Below are 18,342 nucleotides of genomic sequence, written 5' to 3'. Positions count from 1 at the left end.
AAAACCTCTTTGGAGTCTGCAAAAGACTTGAGACTGGGGCTGAGGTTCACCTTCCAGCAGGACAACGACCCTAAACATAAAGCCAGGGCAACAATGGAATGGTTTAAAACAAAACATATCCATGTGTTACAATGGCCCAGTCAAAGTCCAGATCTAAATCCAATCGAGAATCTATAGCAAGATCTGAAAACTGCTGTTCACAAACGCTGTCCATCTAATCTGACTGAGCTGGAGCTGTTTTACAAAGAAGAATGGGCAAGGATTTCAGTCTGTAGATGTGCAAAGCTGGTAGAGACACACCCTAAAAGACTGGCAGCTGTAATTGCAGCAAAAGGTGGTGCTACAAAGTATTGACTCAGGGGGCTGAATAATTACGCACACCCCACTTTGCAGTTATTTATTTGTAAAAAATGTTTGGAATCATGTATGATTTTTGTTCCACTTCTCACGTGTACACCACTTTGTATTGGTCTTTCATGTGGAATTACATTAAAATTGATTCAGGTTTGTGGCAGTAATGTGACAAAACGTGGAAAACTTAAAGGGGGCCGAATACTTTTGCAAACCACCGTATGTACGTATAAATGTGTGTGTATGTATAAATGTGTGTATATGTATGTATAAATGTGTGTGTATGTATAAATGTGTGTGTATATGTATGTATAAATGTGTGTGTGTGTGTGTGTGTGTGTGTGTGTGTGTGTGTGTGTGTGTGTGTGTGTGTGTGTGTGTGTGTGTGTGTGTGTGTGTAGATATAAATGTGTGTATAAGTATGTATAAATGTGTGTATAAGTATGTATAAATGTGTGTGTGTGTATGTATAAATGTATGTATAAATGTGTGTATAAATGTGTGTGTATAAATGTGCGTATATGTACTGTATGTATAAATGTGTGTATATGTATGTATAAATGTCTGTATATGTGTGTATATGTTTGCATAAATGTGTGTGTATATGTATGTATAAATGTGTGTGTATATATGTATGTATAAATGTGTGTGTATATGTATGTATAAATGTGTGTGTATATATGTATGTATAAATGTGTGTGTATACGTATGTATAAATGTGTATAAATGTGTATATATATATATGTGTGTATAAATGTGTGTGTATATGTATGTATACATGTGTGTGTGTGTATATGTGTGTATATGTATGTATGGAGTGTGTGTATAAATGTATGTGTGTATAAATGTGTGTATATGTATGTATGTATAAATGTGTGTGTATATGTATGTATAAATGTGTGTGTATATGTATGTATAAATGTGTGTGTGTATATAAATGTGTCCAAACTTTTGGTCTGTACTGTATGTATAACTGTGTGTATAAGTATGTATAATTGTGTGTGTACATGTGTGTATAAATGTGTGTGTATATGTATGTATAATTGTGTGTGTATTTGTATACATAACTGTGTGTATATGTATGTAGAAATGTGTATAAATGTGTGTATATGTATGTAGAAATCTGTGTATATGGGTGTATATGTGTCTATGTATGTAGAAATCTGTGTATATGGGTGTATACGTACAGTGGTGTGAAAAACTATTTGCCCCCTTCCTGATTTCTTATTCTTTTGCATGTTTGTCACACTTAAATGTTTCTGCTCATCAAAAACCGTTAACCATTAGTTAAAGATAACATAATTGAACACAAAATGCAGTTTTAAATGATGGTTCTTATTATTTAGTGAGAAAAAAACTCAAAACCTACATGGCCCTGTGTGAAAAAGAAATTGCCCCCTGAACCAGATAACTGGTTGGACCACCCTTAGCAGCAATAACTGCAATCAAGCGTTTGCGATAACTTGCAACGAGTCTTTTACAGCGCTCTGTAGGAGTTTTGGCCCACTCATCTTTGCAGAATTGTTGTAATTCAGCTTTATTTGAGGGTTTTCTAGCATGAACTGCCTTTTTAAGGTCATGCCACAACATCTCAATAGGATTCAGGTCAAGACTTTGACTAGGCCACTCCAAAGTCTTCATTTTGTTTTTCTTCAGCCATTCAGAGGTGGATTTGCTGGTGTCTTTTGAGTCATTGTCCTGCTGCAGCACCCAAGATTGCTTCAGCCTGAGTTGACGAACAGATGGCCGGACATTCTCCTTCAGGATTTTTTGGTAGACAGTAGAATTCATGGTTCCATCTATCACAGCAAGCCTTCCAGGTCCTGAAGCAGCAAAACAACCCCAGACCATCACACTACCACAACCATATTTTACTGTTGGTATGATGTTCTTTTGCTGAAATGCTGTGTTACTTCTACGACAGATTTAACAGGACACGCACCTTCCAAAAAGTTCAACTTTTGTCTCGGCGGTCCACAAGGTATTTTCCCACAAGTCTTGGCAATCATTGAGATGTTTTTTTTAGCAAAATTGAGATGAGCCTTAATGTTCTTTTTGCTTAAAAGTGGTTTGCGCCTTGGATATCTGCCATGCAGGCTGTTTTTGCCCAGTCTCTTTCTTATGGTGGAGTTGTGAACACTGACCTTAATTGAGGCAAGTGAGGCCTGCAGTTCTTTAGATGTTGTCCTGGGGTCTTTTGTGGCCTCTCGGATGAGTTTTCTCTGCGCTCTTGGGGTAATTTTGGTCGGCCGGCCACTCCTGGGAAGGTTCATCACTGTTCCATGTGTTTGCCATTTGTGGATAATGGCTCTCACTGTGGTTCGCTGGAGTCCCAAAGCTTTAGAAATTGCTTTATAACCTTTACCAGACTGATAGATCTCAATTACAGTACTTTTGTTCTCATTTGTTCCTGAATTTCTTTGGATCTTGGCATGATGTCTAGCTTTTGAGGTGCTTTTGGTCTACTTCTCTGTGTCAGATAGCTCCTATTTAAGTGATTTCTTGATTGAAACAGGTGTGGCAGTAATCAGGCCTGGGGGTGACTACAGAAATTGAACTCAGGTGTGATAAACCACAGTTAAGTTATTTTTTAACAAGGGGGGCAATCACTTTTTCACACAGGGCCATGTAGGTTTTGAGTTTTTTTTCCTCACTAAATAATAAAAACCATCATTTAAAACTGCATTTTGTGTTCAATTATGTTATCTTTGACTAATAGTTAATGGTTTTTGATGAGCAGAAACATTTAAGTGTGACAAACATACAAAAGAATAAGAAATCAGGAAGGGGGCAAATAGTTTTTCACACCACTGTATATGTGTGTATATGTGTGTATAAATGTGTGTGTGTGTGTGTGTGTGTGTGTGTATATAAATTATTGTATATGTGTGTATAAATGTGTGTGTATATGTGTGTATAAATGTGTGTATATGTATACGTGTGTGTGTGTGTGTGTGTGTGTGTGTGTGTGTGTGTGTGTGTGTGTGTGTGTGTGTGTGTGTGTGTGTGTGTGTATAAATGTTTGTATATGTGTGTATAAATGTGTGTGTCTATATGTATGTATAAATGTGTGTGTATATGTATGTATAAATGTGTGTGTGTATATGTATGTATACATGTGTGTGTATATGTATGTATGGTGTGTATAAATGTGTGTATAAATGTGTGTGTATGTGTGTATAAATGTGTGTGTATGTGTGTATAAATGTGTGTATATGTATGTATAAATGTGTGTATATGTATGTATAAATGTCTGTATATGTATGTATAAATGTCTGTATATGTATGTATAAATGTGTGTGTATATGTATGTATAAATGTGTGTATGTGTACTGTATGTATAAATGTGTGTATATGTATGTGTGTATAAATGTGTGTATACTGTATGTGTGTATATGTATGTATAAATGTCTGTATATGTATGTATAAATGTGTGTGTATATGTATGTATAAATGTGTGTGTATATGTATGTATAAATGTGTGTATGTGTATGTATAAATGTGTGTATATGTATGTATAAATGTGTGTATATGTATGTATAAATGTGTGTATGTGTATGTATAAATGTGTGTATATGTATGTATAAATGTGTGTGTATATGTATGTATAAATGTGTGTATATATATGTGCATTGATGCATTACCTGTCCTGTGTTGTGGTGCCTGTCCTCTTCTGAATCCACCGCTACACTTCCCATGAACGCTTCTGGCACATGGGACATCACACATGCACCACACCAGCCGGCGTGTATAGGGAAGAGCAGCTAGTTTGAAGGCAGATGGGCACCGAAGACGTACTCAGGACAGGTAATGTATAATTGCACATATATACAGTATACACACACACATACATATACATACATGTATACATGGGGAACAGCAGTGACTGCAGCGGGCCCAGACTATTCCCGAGAGATTTCAGCATGAAATTGATCAGGAATTGGCCTGCAGTGTATGGGCAGCTGACAGATCTCTCCCCAATCAGACATGATTAGAGAGAGGTTTGTTTCTCGGTGGAATCTGTCCATCATTGCTAGGTGTATGGCTTCCTCAGCACATTGCTTCCATTGTCTCATCAAGCTCTACAATTTACTGCTTTCCATGTATGGCCAATGCTTTATGTGTAGGGAGGGTCAATGATATGCAGATAACTCTGACTTGTATGCAAATATAATGCAAATTGTATGCAGATAACCAGATTTGTCAGGAAATGCATTTGATTGGCTGAATTCCTAGCTGCATGAAATATTTATGCAAGGCAAAGTTATTGTCATGTGATTGGCCGCCTGAAATAAGCATAACCCTCTGAGATGGTGCAAATTGTATGCTAATTATATGCCAAGTTATGCAGCTGCTGCATTTAATCCATTTCCAATCTGCATACATTTTGCACCAACTTGGAGTTATCAGCAGCTCACTGACCCTCCCTAATGATAATTGTTCCTCCCCTCAGAATTCTCTAACAGGAAGTGATGATGTTTCTCTGTTTGCAGCGCGGAGTCCCGGCATCAGGAACCTCTCAGAGACTCGTCTCTCTGTATCCACAGACTGTACAACGGATGATGATGTCACTGGACAAGAGTCTCCTGCAGATATCCTGGTGACCCCAAATATTCCCGCAGACTCCCCTCACCTCTCTAACCCCGAGGGGCCTCATACCCAGCACAGCTCTCCCCCTGCTGGAGGGCCTTATTCCTGTTCTGAGTGTGGGAAATATTTTGTACATAAATCAAATCTTGGCAGACATAAGAGATCTCACACTGTTAAAAAGACATATTCATGTGCTGAGTGTGGGAAATGTTTTACTGAGAAATCAAATCTTGCCAGGCATGAGAGATCTCACACTGGTGAGATGCCCTATTCATGTGCTGAGTGTGGGAAATGTTTTGTACATAAATCCCATCTTGTCAGGCATGAGAGATCTCACACCGGTGAGAAGCCTTATTCATGTGCTGAGTGTGGGAAACGTTTTGTACATAAATCACATCTTGTCATACATGAGAGATGTCACACTGGAGAGAGGCCTTATTCATGTGCTGAATGCGGAAAATGTTTTGTACAGATGTCACATCTTGACAGGCATGAGAGATCCCACACAGGAGAGAAGCCTTACCGTTGTTCTGAGTGTGGGAAATGTTTTGTTCGGAAACCACATCTTGACAGACATGAGCGATCCCACACAGGAGAGAAGCCCTATTCATGTGCTGAGTGTGGGAAATATTTTGGAACTAAAGCACACCTTGTCAGTCATGAGAGATCCCACACAGGAGAAAAGCCCTATCCATGTACTGAGTGTGGGAAATGTTTTGGAACTAAAGCAGAGCTTGTCAAACATGAGAGATTTCACACTGGTGAGAAGCCCTATCCATGTACTGAGTGTGGGAAATGTTTTGTATGTAAAGCTGAGCTTGTCCTACATGTGAGATCTCACACTGGTGAGAAGCCCTATTCATGTGCTGAGTGTGGGAAATGTTTTAGACATATAGGAAGCCTTGCTGGTCATAAAAGATATCACACTGGTGAGAAGCCCTATTCATGTTCTGCGTGTGGGAAATGTTTTCTTAAGAAATCATGTCTTGTCAGACATGAGAGATCTCACACTGGGGAGAAGCCCTATTCATGTACTGAGTGTGGGAAATGTTTTGGATATAAAGCAGATCTTGTCGTACATGTGAGATCTCACACTGGTGAGAAGCCTTATCTATGTAATGAGTGTGGGAAATGTTTTGTTCAGAAATCTGAGCTTCTCAGACATGAGAGATCTCACACTGGTGAGATTCCCTATTCATGTGCTGAGTGTGGGAAATGTTTTGTTAAGAAATCTGAGCTTGTCAGACATGAGAGATCTCACACTGGTGAGAAGCCCTATTCATGTACTGAGTGTGGGAAATGTTATGGGCATAAACCAAATCTTGTCATACATGTGAGATCTCACACTGGTGAGAAGCCCTATTCATGTGCTGAGTGTGGGAAATGTTTTTCACGGAAATCTCTTCTTGTCAGACATGAGAGATCTCACGCTGGTGAGAATTCCTAAGCATGTGCTGAGTGTAGGAAATGTTTTGCTTGGAAATTAAGTATTTCAAACACAAGATAACAAAGGAGGATGCAGCCACAACATAGCTCAGCCTGCTCTGACCAAATTGTTGCAGCAACTTGCGGAGATATGTAGTTTGGTAACCGGCTGTTGCCAGCAGGGGAATTACCTCATCTTTTTGCTAATTTTAGCCCCGGCTGTTGCCGCCAGCTCAAATAGTAATTCTGTGCTTTTGCATTACGGCCTATGGCAGTGCCCCAAATCATTGGTTCTGTGCTGAGCTTAAATTAGCTGTCTCGCCAAGTGATGTTCACACAAAGCTTCTGGCAGTGATCTTGTGTATGAAAAATAATTTATTACAGCCTTGGCTAGTTCATAGTTATAAGTATCATAAAGATAAATGTAGATACATACAATGGTGAAACCACTGATCCTTACAGCTGACTAACCCCTGCTGCCCCCACCAACTACACTAACCGCTGCTGCTCCCATCAACTACACTAACCTCTGCTGCCCCCACCAACTACACTAACCTCTGCTGCCCCAACCAACTACACTACACTAACCCCTGCTGCCCCCACCAACTACACTAACCTCTGCTGCCCCAACCAACTACACTACACTAACCCCTGCTGCCCCCACCAACTACACTACACTAACCCCTGCTGGCTCAACCAACTACACTACACTAACCCCTGCTGTCCCCATCAACTACTCTACAGTAACCTCTGCTTTCCCCACCAACTACACTACACTAACCCCTGCTGCCCCCAGCAACTCCACTACACTAACCCCTGCTGCCCCCAGCAACTACACTACACTAACCCCTGCTACCCCCACCAACTACTCTACACTAACCCCTGCTGCCCCCAGCAACTCCACTACACTAACCCCTGCTGCCCCCAGCAACTCCACTACACTAACCCCTGCTGCCCCCAGCAACTCTACTACACTAACCCCTGCTGCCCCCAGCAACTCCACTACACTAACCCCTGCTGCCCCCACCAACTACACTACACTAACCTCTGCTGCCCCCACCAACTACACTACACTAACCCCTGCTGCCTCAACCAACTACACTACACTAACCCCTGCTGCCCCCACCAACTACACTACACTAACCTCTGCTGCCCCCACCAACTACACTACACTAACCCCTGCTGCCTCAACCAACTACACTACACTGACCCCTGCTGCCTCAACCAACTACATTACACTGACCCCTGCTGCCCTCACTAGATACACTAACCCCTGCTGCCCCAGCAACTACACTACACTAAACCCTGCTGCCCCCACCAACTACACTACACTAACCTCTGCCTCCCCACCAGCTAATCTAAACTAACCTCTGCTGTCCCACCAACTACACTACACTAACCCGTGCTGCCACTACACTAACCTCTGCCTCCCCACCAGCTAACCTAAACTAACCTCTGCTGCCTCCCCACCAACAACATTACATTAACCCCTTTTGCCCCCACTAGCTACATTTTGTTATTTCAACGGTATGAAATTCCACAGTATGATAATCATAAAAAAAAAAAAACACGGTAAGACGGTATTACAGTATATGGCATTATACAATTATTTGCACCCTCCAAAACTGTAAAAGGCTCACCCTGCTTCCGCAAAAGTCCTGGTGGTGTTAGAGATAGGTGTAACCAGTAATAGGTGGCCATAGCATAGGTAGCCAGGGATAGGTGTAACCAGTAATAGGTGGCCACAGCATAGGTAGCCAGGGATAGGTGTAGCCAGTAGTAGGTGGCCGCAGCATAGGTATCCAGGGATACGTGTAGCCAGTGGTAGGTGGCCGCAGCATAGGTAGCCAGGGATAGGTGTAGCCAGTAGTAGGTGGCCGCAGCATAGGTAGCCAGGGATAGGTGTAGCCAGTAGTAGGTGGCCGCAGCATAGGTAGCCAGGGATAGGTGTAGCCAGTGGTAGGTGGCCGCAGCCTAGGTAGCCAGGGATAGGTGTAGTCAGTAATAGGTGACCACAGCATAGGTAGCCAGGGATAGGTGTAGCCAGTAGTAGGTGACCACAGCATAGGTAGCCAGGGATAGGTTAGCCAGTGGTAGGTGGCCGCAGCATAGGTAGCCAGGGATAGGTGTAGCCAGTGGTAGGAGGCCGCAGCATAGGTAGCCAGCGATAGCTGTAGCCAGTAGTAGGTGGCCACAGCATAGGTAGCCAGGGATAGGTGTAGCCAGAGGTAGGTGGCCGCAGCCTAGGTAGCCAGGGATAGGTGTAGTCAGTAATAGGTGACCACAGCATAGGTAGCCAGGGATAGGTGTAGCCAGTAGTAGGTGACCACAGCATAGGTAGCCAGGGATAGGTTAGCCAGTGGTAGGTGGCCGCAGCATAGGTAGCCAGGGATAGGTGTAGCCAGTGGTAGGAGGCCGCAGCATAGGTAGCCAGCGATAGCTGTAGCCAGTAGTAGGTGGCCACAGCATAGGTAGCCAGGGATAGGTGTAGCCAGTAGTAGGAGGCCGCAGCATAGGTAGCCAGGGATAGGTGTAGTCAGTAATAGGTGACCACAGCATAGGTAGCCAGGGATAGGTGTAGCCAGTGGTAGGTGGCCGCAGCATAGGTAGCGAGGGATAGGTGTAGTCAGTAATAGGTGGCCGCAGCATAGGTAGCCAGGGATAGGTGTAGTCAGTAATAGGTGGCCGCAGCATAGGTAGCCAGGGATAGGTGTAGCCAGTGGTAGGTGGTCACAGCATAGGTAGCCAGGGATAGGTGTAGCCAGTAGTAGGTGGCTGCAGCATAGGTAGCCAGGGATAGATGTAGCCAGTAGTAGGTGGCTGCAGCATAGGTAGCCAGGGATAGGTGTAGCCAGTAGTAGGTGGCCGCAGCATAGGTAGCCAGGGATAGGTGTAGCCAGTAGTAGGTGGCTGCAGCATAGGTAGCCAGGGATAGGTGTAGCCAGTAGTAGGTGGCTGCAGCATAGGTAGCCAGGGATAGGTGTACCCATTAGTAGGTGGCTGCAGCATAGGTAGCCAGGGATAGATGTAGCCAGTAGTAGGTGGCTGCAGCATAGGTAGCCAGGGATAGGTGTAGCCAGTGGTAGGTGGCCGCAGCATAGGTAGCCAGGGATAGGTGTACCCATTAGTAGGTGGCCGCAGCATAGGTAGCCAGGGATAGGTGTAGCCAGTGGTAGGTGGCCGCAGCATAGGTAGCCAGGGATAGGTGTAGCCAGTGGTAGGTGGCCACAGCATAGGTAGCTAGGGATAGGTGTAGCCAGTAGTAAGTGGCCGCAGCATAGGTAGCCAGGGATAGGTGGCGCCAGTAGTAGGTGGCTGCAGCATAGGTAGCCGGGGATAGGTGTAGCCAGTAGTAGGTGGCCGCAGCATAGGTAGCCAGGGATAGGTGTAGCCAGTGGTAGGTGGCCGCAGCATAGGTAGCCAGGGATAGGTGTAGCCAGTAGTAGGAGGCCGCAGCATAGGTAGCCAGGGATAGGTGTAGCCAGTGGTAGGTGACCGCAGCATGGGTAGCCAGGGATAGGTGTAGCCAGTAATAGGTGGCCGCAGCATAGGTAGCCAGGGATAGGTGTAGCCAGTAATAGGTGGCCGCAGCATAGGTAGCCAGGGATAAGTGTAGCCAGTAATAGGTGGCCGCAGCATAGGTAGCCAGGGATAGGTGTAGCCAGTAATAGGTGGCCGCAGCATAGGTAGCCAGGGATAGGTGTAGTCAGTAATAGGTGACCACAGCATAGGTAGCCAGGGATAGGTGTAGCCAGTGGTAGGTGGCCGCAGCATAGGTAGCGAGGGATAGGTGTAGTCAGTAATAGGTGGCCGCAGCATAGGTAGCCAGGGATAAGTGTAGCCAGTGGTAGGTGGCCACAGCATAGGTAGCCAGGGTTAGGTGTAGCCAGTAATAGGTGGCCACAGCATAGGTAGCCAGGGATAGGTGTAGCCAGTAGTAGGTGGCTGCAGCATAGGTAGCCAGGGATAGGTGTAGCCAGTAATAGGTGGCCACAGCATAGGTAGCCAGGGATAGGTGTAGCCAGTAGTAGGTGGCCACAGCATAGGTAGCCAGGGATAGGTGTAGCCAGTAGTAGGTGGCTGCAGCATAGGTAGCCAGGGATAGATGTAGCCAGTAGTAGGTGGCTGCAGCATAGGTAGCCAGGGATAGGTGTAGCCAGTAGTAGGTGGCCGCAGCATAGGTAGCCAGGGATAGGTGTAGCCAGTAGTAGGTGGCTGCAGCATAGGTAGCCAGGGATAGGTGTAGCCAGTAGTAGGTGGCTGCAGCATAGGTAGCCAGGGATAGGTGTACCCATTGGTAGGTGGCCGCAGCATAGGTAGCCAGGGATAGGTGTAGCCAGTGGTAGGTGGCCAGGGATAGGTGTAGCCAGTGGTAGGTGGCCACAGCAAAGGTAGCTAGGGATAGGTGTAGCCAGTAGTAAGTGGCCGCAGCATAGGTAGCCAGGGATAGGTGGCTGCAGCATAGGTAGCCGGGGATAGGTGTAGCCAGTGGTAGGTGGCCGCAGCATAGGTAGCCAGGGATAGGTGTAGCCAGTGGTAGGTGGCCGCAGCATAGGTAGCCAGGGATAGGTGTAGCCAGTAGTAGGAGGCCGCAGCATAGGTAGCCAGGGATAGGTGTAGCCAGTGGTAGGTGACCGCAGCATAGGTAGCCAGGGATAGGTGTAGCCAGTAATAGGTGGCCGCAGCATAGGTAGCCAGGGATAGGTGTAGCCAGTAGTAGGTGCTCGCAGCATAGGTAGCCAGGGATAGGTGTAGCCAGTAATAGGTGGCCGCAGCATAGGTAGCCAGGGATAAGTGTAGCCAGTAATAGGTGGCCTCAGCATAGGTAGCCAGGGTTAGGTGTAGCCAGTAGTAGGTGGCTGCAGCATAGGTAGCAGGGATAGGTGTAGCCAGTAGTAGGTGGCTGCAGCATAGGTAGCAGGGATAGGTGTAGCCAGTAGTAGGTGGCTGCAGCATAGGTAGCCAGGGATAGGTGTAGCCAGTGGTAGGTGGCCGCAGCATAGGTAGCCAGGGATAGGTGTAGCCAGTAATAGGTGGCCGCAGCATAAGTAGCCAGGGATAGGTGTAGCCAGTGGTAGGTGGCCACAGCATAGGTAGCCAGGGATAGGTGTAGCCAGTAGTAGGTGGCCGCAGCATAGGTAGCCAGGGATAGGTGTAGCCAGTGGTAGGTGGCCACAGCATAGGTAGCCAGGGATAGGTGTAGCCAGTGGTAGGTGGCCGCAGCATAGGTAGCCAGGGATAGGTGTAGCCAGTAGTAGGTGGCCGCAGCATAGGTAGTCAGGGTTAGGTGTAGCCAGTAGTAGGTGGCCGCAGCATAGGTAGTCAGGGTTAGGTGTAGCTAGTAATAGGTGGCCGCAGCATAGGTCGCCAGGGATAGGTGTAGCCAGTAGTAGGAGGCCGCAGCATAGGTAGCCAGGGATAGGTGTAGCCAGTAATAGGTGGCCGCAGCATAGGTAGCCAGGGATAGGTGTAGCCAGTAGTAGGTGGCCGCAGCATAGGTAGCCAGGGATAGGTGTAGCCAGTAGTAGGTGGCTGCAGCATAGGTAGCCAGGGATAGGTATAGCCAGTAATAGGTGGCTGCAGCATAGGTAGCCAGGGATACGTGTAGCCAGTGGTAGGTGGCCGCAGCATAGGTATCCAGGGATACGTGTAGCCAGTGGTAGGTGGCCGCAGCATATGTAGCCAGGGATAGGTGTAGCCAGTAGTAGGAGGCCGCAGCATAGGTAGCCAGGGATAGGTGTAGCCAGTAGTAGGTGGCCGCAGCATAGGTAGCCAGGGATAGGTGTAGCCAGTAATAGGTGGCCACAGCATAGGTAGCCAGGGATAGGTGTAGCCAGTGGTAGGTGGCCGCAGCATAGGTAGCAAGGGATAGTTATAGCCAGTGGTAGGTGGCCACAGCATAGGTAGCCAGGGATAAGTGGCGCCAGTAGTAGGTGGCTGCAGCATAGGTAGCAGGGATAGCTGGCGCCAGTAGTAGGTGGCTGCAGCATAGGTAGCCAGGGATAGGTGTAACCAGTAGTAGGTGGCTGCAGCATAGGTAGCCAGGGATAGGTGTAGCCAGTAGTAGGTGGCTGCAGCATAGGTAGCCAGGGATAGGTGTAGCCAGTAGTAGGTGGCTGCAGCATAGGTAGCCAGGGATAGGTGTAGCCAGTAGTAGGTGGCCGCAGTATAGACAGCCAGGGGGGACGCAGCAGTGGGGTGTACAAATACTTGCCGGAAATGCGTTCCATTTCCTTGTAACAGCGCACAGGACGCAAGAACAGGAAGTAGAATGAAGCCAGTACAGCGTGCAGGACCTGCCGGCAAGTGAGTATTTATTCCCGCCATTGTTTGCGTGCCTGCCGCTGCATCGCATCCCCATCACTACATCGCCCTGCCCCCGAAAACCGGTAAAACGAGATTGTGCATGGTATGATGATAATGCCAACCAAACCGCGGTATACCGTCATACCGGTATACCGCAGCAACCCTAGCTACACTGACACTACTCTACATCTGCAGTGGAAGATCTCACCTAATCCTGCTGCCGCACTCTTCTCCTCCTCTGTCTCCAGTCATCTTGTGCTGTAAACTCCGGTCCTCAGAGGCCACTGTCCTCCACACATCAGGACCCCAGTCACCGCACTCCTCTCCTCCTTTGTCTCCAGTCATCTTGTGCTTTAAACTCCGGTCCTCAGAGGCCTCTGTCCTTCACACATCAGGTCCCCAGTCACCACACTCCTCTTCCCCACAGTCTCCAATCATCTTGTGCTGTAAACTCCGGTCCTCAGAGGCCTCTGTCCTTCACACATCAGGTCCCCAGTCACCACACTCCTCTTCCCCACAGTCTCCGTCTGGAGCCATCACACATCCCTCCGATGCCACCACCTTTCCTAGTTACAGCGTCCTTCCTCGGCACTTCCTGGTTGCTGTTCCCATTACTGTGAGACCTGACAGCGAACGTCTGCCACACGTCATGCGTTACCCCGGGGCACATGCACTGTCAGGTCACACAGTAACCAGGAAGTGCCGAGGAAGGACAGAGGTGCGTGAAGAGCGGCAGATGTGCGGCGGCTGCAGATGGAGACTGTGGGGAAGAGGAACGCGGAGGATGGCGCCCTCTGATGGTCAGAGCATCATAGTGTACAGATGACTGGAGACTGAGGAGAGGAGCGCAGCAGCAGGATTGGTTACTGCTTCCCTGCACACTCTGCACCGTATCTTCAGAATATAAGACTTTATAAGCTGTTGCTGGAAACGATTCTGTGTTATGTAACAAAATAAATCCTATTAGAATGGAAATCTGATGCGTCTACAAGTATCTCTCCTGTGATTAACCACTTGCCGACCGCATGCTTATACCGTGCGTCGGCAAAGTGGCAGCTGCAGGACCAGCGACGCAGTAATGCGTCGCCAGCTGCAGGCTGATTAATCAGGAAGCAGCCGCTCGCGCGAGCGGCTGCTTCCTGTCAAATCACGGCGGGGGGCTCCATGAGTAGCCTGCGGGCCGCCGATGGCGGCTCGCAGGCTAAATGTAAACACAAGCGGAAATAATCCGCTTTGTTTACATTGTACGGCGCTGCTGCGCAGCAGCGCCGTAAGGCAGATCGGCGATCCCCGGCCAATCAGCGGCCGGGGATCGCCACCATGTGACAGGGGACGTCCTGTCACTGGCTGCACAGGACGGATAGCGTCCTGTGCAGCCCGGATCACCGGGGGGAGAGGTAGGAGAGGGAGGGGGAGAATGTCTCCGCGGAGGGGGGCTTTGAGGTGCCCCACCCCCGCAATATGCCAGACAGGAGAAGCGATCAGACCCCCCCTGCACATCATCCCCATAGGGGGGAAAAAAGGGGGGCGATCTGATCGCTCTGCGTGCCAGCTGATCTGTGCTGGGGGCTGCAGAGCCCACCCAGCACAGATCACATAATACAGCGCTGGTCCTTAAGGGGGGGTAAAGGGTGGGTCCTCAAGTGGTTAAAGCTGCTAATAAAGTTATTCCTCTGGATAATGTGCTGAATATCAGCTGTATATTGTCCCCACAGTGTGATGTGTTTTGTTCCTCTGCATGTAATGTAAGATGTACTATTATCTGCATCAATCACATTTACTGTAATAAATAAATTGCATTGTTATACTTAATGAGGCCAGTGTAAGCTGAGTGTTTGTAGCCAGAGCTCTCTGTAACATTGCAGGTCTGTAGTCTGGTGATGGTCAATAATATGCAAATAATCCTGAGTGGATGCAGAAATCAGAAACTTTTTATATATGCAGAAAGTTGACCAATCAAATAAAGCTGAGGTGGAATTTTCAAAGTGTCTATATTTGCATAATCCTGCAGCAATTTCCTCTCCCATCCCTATCTGTCTCCTAAGATGTATACAGGCAGAAGCTGGAGCACACGCCGCCCCCATGGAGGCACCCCTCGCTGAATATTTCTTTAATTATAACTATTATAATTAACAGTTCCAACACAAGCTGCATAATATCACATATGATGTATGTCAGGAACTGGCCCGCGGCGTATACGGTTTTGCGGGTTTGACCAGATCAAGCGGGGAACAGCCTTATTCAAGCTAAAAACAAGGCTGGGACCCCTCAAACACTTCTCACTGCCACCACTAGCTGTTGCTATACATGTCCACTCTGCTGTCGAGTGCTCAGCACACAATCCACGTTTTTTACTCGGGTCAGCTTTGCGTTTTAGGCCGAATACGAGAACGCCACACACACCGTTGCAATCTTACACTGTAGTGAAGCAAACGAACGGTACTGTTAGCCACTCTGAGACTTCCCACTCTGCTGTCGAGCGCAGAAGTGCCCCATACACACAATGCACTTACAATCTTATACGGTAGTGTTGCTCAGTCATACAATCAGGCATGGACTTATACACAGTTACACTTCAGTCTCTTCTAGGCTATGAGTGTTAGTTTAGTACAGCAGAAGTCAAACTTATTAAATAACGATTTAATATTCCAGGAAAAAAAAGTGGAACAATGCAGAAAATAATATATACAAAAGATTTACAAAAACAAAGTAACAGTTACAAAATAAAAGTTACAAGGATACACACAAAACAAGTTGCAAAAATAAAAGAGAAATAAACGTAAGTGAACTTTTACCAGCGCAAATGTCCAACCGTGGAGGGACACAGATTTACCGATTCGATCGGGATCAGCTCTGGCGATGTGCTACCCTCAAGAGAAGATGATCTGTGACTGTCCCAGTCTAGTTCTTATAGTCCCAAGTGTTGCAATGGATGTTCAGTCCCACAATCTAATGCAATTTCCCCAATGTCCCAGGTACATGAATAATCCAATTTCCTGTTTAACGTGTGCAACTTCAAAGCGTTCCTGTGTTAGTGTTTGATCTTTTCAGAGATTTCAGAACATTTCCATAAATCCAATTTCCACAGGTAAAACTATAGTTTAGTCCATGTATCAAAAAATTGTGTGGTGAAGCTTCCTGGCTGTCATATGTAAATTCCTGGCCCTTTGCTGATGTGAGCTGCGTCAAAGCACACTGCAGCCAGTCCAGGTGAAAATTGCTCCCAAGCACAATACACCTCTGAGACAGTATTTCCCAGAAGATCAAAAGGTAAAGACATGACTGGCTATGGGCATAATTAGCCATCTCCTAATTAGAGGCTAGGTAGATAGTCCCTACTTGAATGTCTAGGTTCATTTGCCTATTCAACGTAATTGACCTATTCAAATGCAGAAAATGGTAGAGTTAATTCACATGTACATACAGGAAATCCATTAAGCCAGCTGCCAGCCTGGCATACCTACACCTCTGACATAATATACAGCAGATAAAAAAATGAAAACATACTCCTGTATTATCCCAACATCATAACTAGCTGCCATATTCCTGACAATGTATCTCTCTCTCTCTCTCTCTCTCTCTCTCTCTCTCTCTCTCTCTCTCTCTCTCTCTCTCTCTCTCTCTCTCTCTCTCTCTCTCTCTCTCTCTCTCTCTCTATATATATATATATATATATATATATATATATATTTTATCAACCCATGGAGGTTGGATTTGGAGTCACACTCAAAAGTGGAAAATAACACTACAGGCTGATCCAACTTTGATGTAATGGCCTTAGAACAAGACAAAATGAGGCTCAGTAGTGGGTGTGGCCTCCACGTGCCTGTATGACCTCCCTACAATACCTGGGCATGCTCCTGATGAGGTGGCGGATGGTCTTCTGAGGGATCTCCTCCCTGACATGGACTAAAGCATCCACCAACTCCTGGACAGTCTGTGGTGCAACATGGCATTGGTGGATGGAGCGAGACATGATGTCCCAGATGTGCTCAGTTGGATTCAGGTCTGGGGGACGGACAGGGCCAATCCATAGCATCCAAAGCCTTAATCTTGCAGGAACTGCTGACACACTCCAGCCACATGAGGTCTAGCATTGTCTTGTATTAGGAGGAACCCAGGGCCAGCCGCACCAGCATACGGTCTCACAGGGGGTCCGAGGACCTCATCTTGGTACCCAATGGCAGTCAGGCTAGCTCTGGTGAGCACATGGAGGGCTGTGCGGCCCTCCAAATAAATCTCACCCCACACCGCTACTGACCCACTGCCAAACCAGTCATGCTGAAGGATATTGCAGGCAACGGAATGTGCTCCGCGGCGTCTCCAGACTCTGCCCAGACATCTGTCACCTGTGCTCAGTGTGAACCTGCTCTCTTCTGTGAAGAGCACAGTGCTTGGGGTTACATTGTGGTGTTTAAGTTTCCTTTTGTGTTTGAACCTCACAACTTTTTGAGATAAAAAAGAGGGACACCTCCTGCACACCCCTAGTCATGCATACCATAAAGATTTAGTACGAAAAATATGTTTTAAAAATCCAACCACACTTGTCCTTTCTATCCGGGTTCATTTTTTTCATATTAACAATTGAAAACAAGAAATATATACATTTAAAGGATAGGAATAAAGTTTAGAGTGAATTAAACAAGTTTTCAATAGAAAAATACATATATTTACATAAATCTGTGCATTGGTCCTAAAGGAGGGACAAATGAGGAAGAAAGAGGAACAAGGGTTCACAAAGGAGGACTGTCTCCCCCTCCCCCTAGTAATGTCATTTACTTCCCAGTATAGCCAAGTCACCAGATTACATACTGGAAGATAATGGCAATGCTGGGAGACATGGCTATACTGGGTGAGAAATGGCATTACTGGGGTGGGGGACATTACATACTGGAGGATAATGGCAATGCTGGGCACACAGGGAGACATGGCTATACTGGGGGAGAAATGACATTACTGGGGTGGGGGGCATTACATACTGGAGGATAATGGCAATGCTGGGGGACACAGGGAGGACATGGCTATACTGGGGGAGAAATGGTATTACTGGGGTGGGGGACATTACATACTGGAGGATAATGGCAATGCTGGGCACACGGGGAGACATGGCTATACTGGGGGAGAAATGACATTACTGGGGTGGGGGGCATTACATACTGGAGGATAATGGCAATGCTGGGGGACACAGGGAGGACATGGCTATACTGGGGGAGAAATGGCATTACTGGGATGGGGACATTACATACTGGAGGATAATGGTAATGCTGGGCACACGGGGAGACATGGCTATACTGGGGGAGAAATGGCATTACTGGGGTGGGGGGACATTACATACTGGAGGATAATGGCAATGCTGGGGGACACGGGGGGGCATGGCTATACTGGGGGAGAAGTGGCATTACTGGGGTGGGGGACATTACATACTGGAGGATAATGGCAATGCTGGGGGACACGGGGGGGCATGGCTATACTGGGGGAGAAGTGGCAATACTGGGGTGGGAGACATTACATACTGGAGGATAATGGCAATGCTGGGGGACACAGGGGGACATGGCTATACTGGGGAAGAAATGGCATTACTGGGGTGGGGGACATTACATACTGGAGGATAATGGCAATGCTGGGCACACGGGGAGACATGGCTATACTGGGGGAGAAATGGCATTACTG

At 47.0% G+C, this 18,342-nt stretch overlaps 1 protein-coding gene across 1 annotated transcript in view; it reads left to right on the top strand.

The window, feature by feature from the left end:
- Positions 1-10,381, top strand: part of LOC137537255 (zinc finger protein 850-like) — a 120,052-nt gene extending 109,671 nt beyond the window's left edge. Inside the window, exon 6 of the mRNA XM_068259344.1 lies at positions 4,845-10,381. Coding sequence (XP_068115445.1) covers positions 4,845-6,388 — 1,544 coding nt within the window. The 3' untranslated portion in view covers positions 6,389-10,381. The remainder of the gene's footprint in view (positions 1-4,844) is intronic.
- Positions 10,382-18,342: the final 7,961 nt, after the last annotated feature.

This window comes from Hyperolius riggenbachi, chromosome 10 (assembly GCF_040937935.1).
Source record: "Hyperolius riggenbachi isolate aHypRig1 chromosome 10, aHypRig1.pri, whole genome shotgun sequence".
NCBI lineage: Eukaryota > Metazoa > Chordata > Amphibia > Anura > Hyperoliidae > Hyperolius > Hyperolius riggenbachi.
Note: the sequence above shows the minus strand (reverse complement) of the source record. Positions and strands in the feature narration are given on the sequence as shown.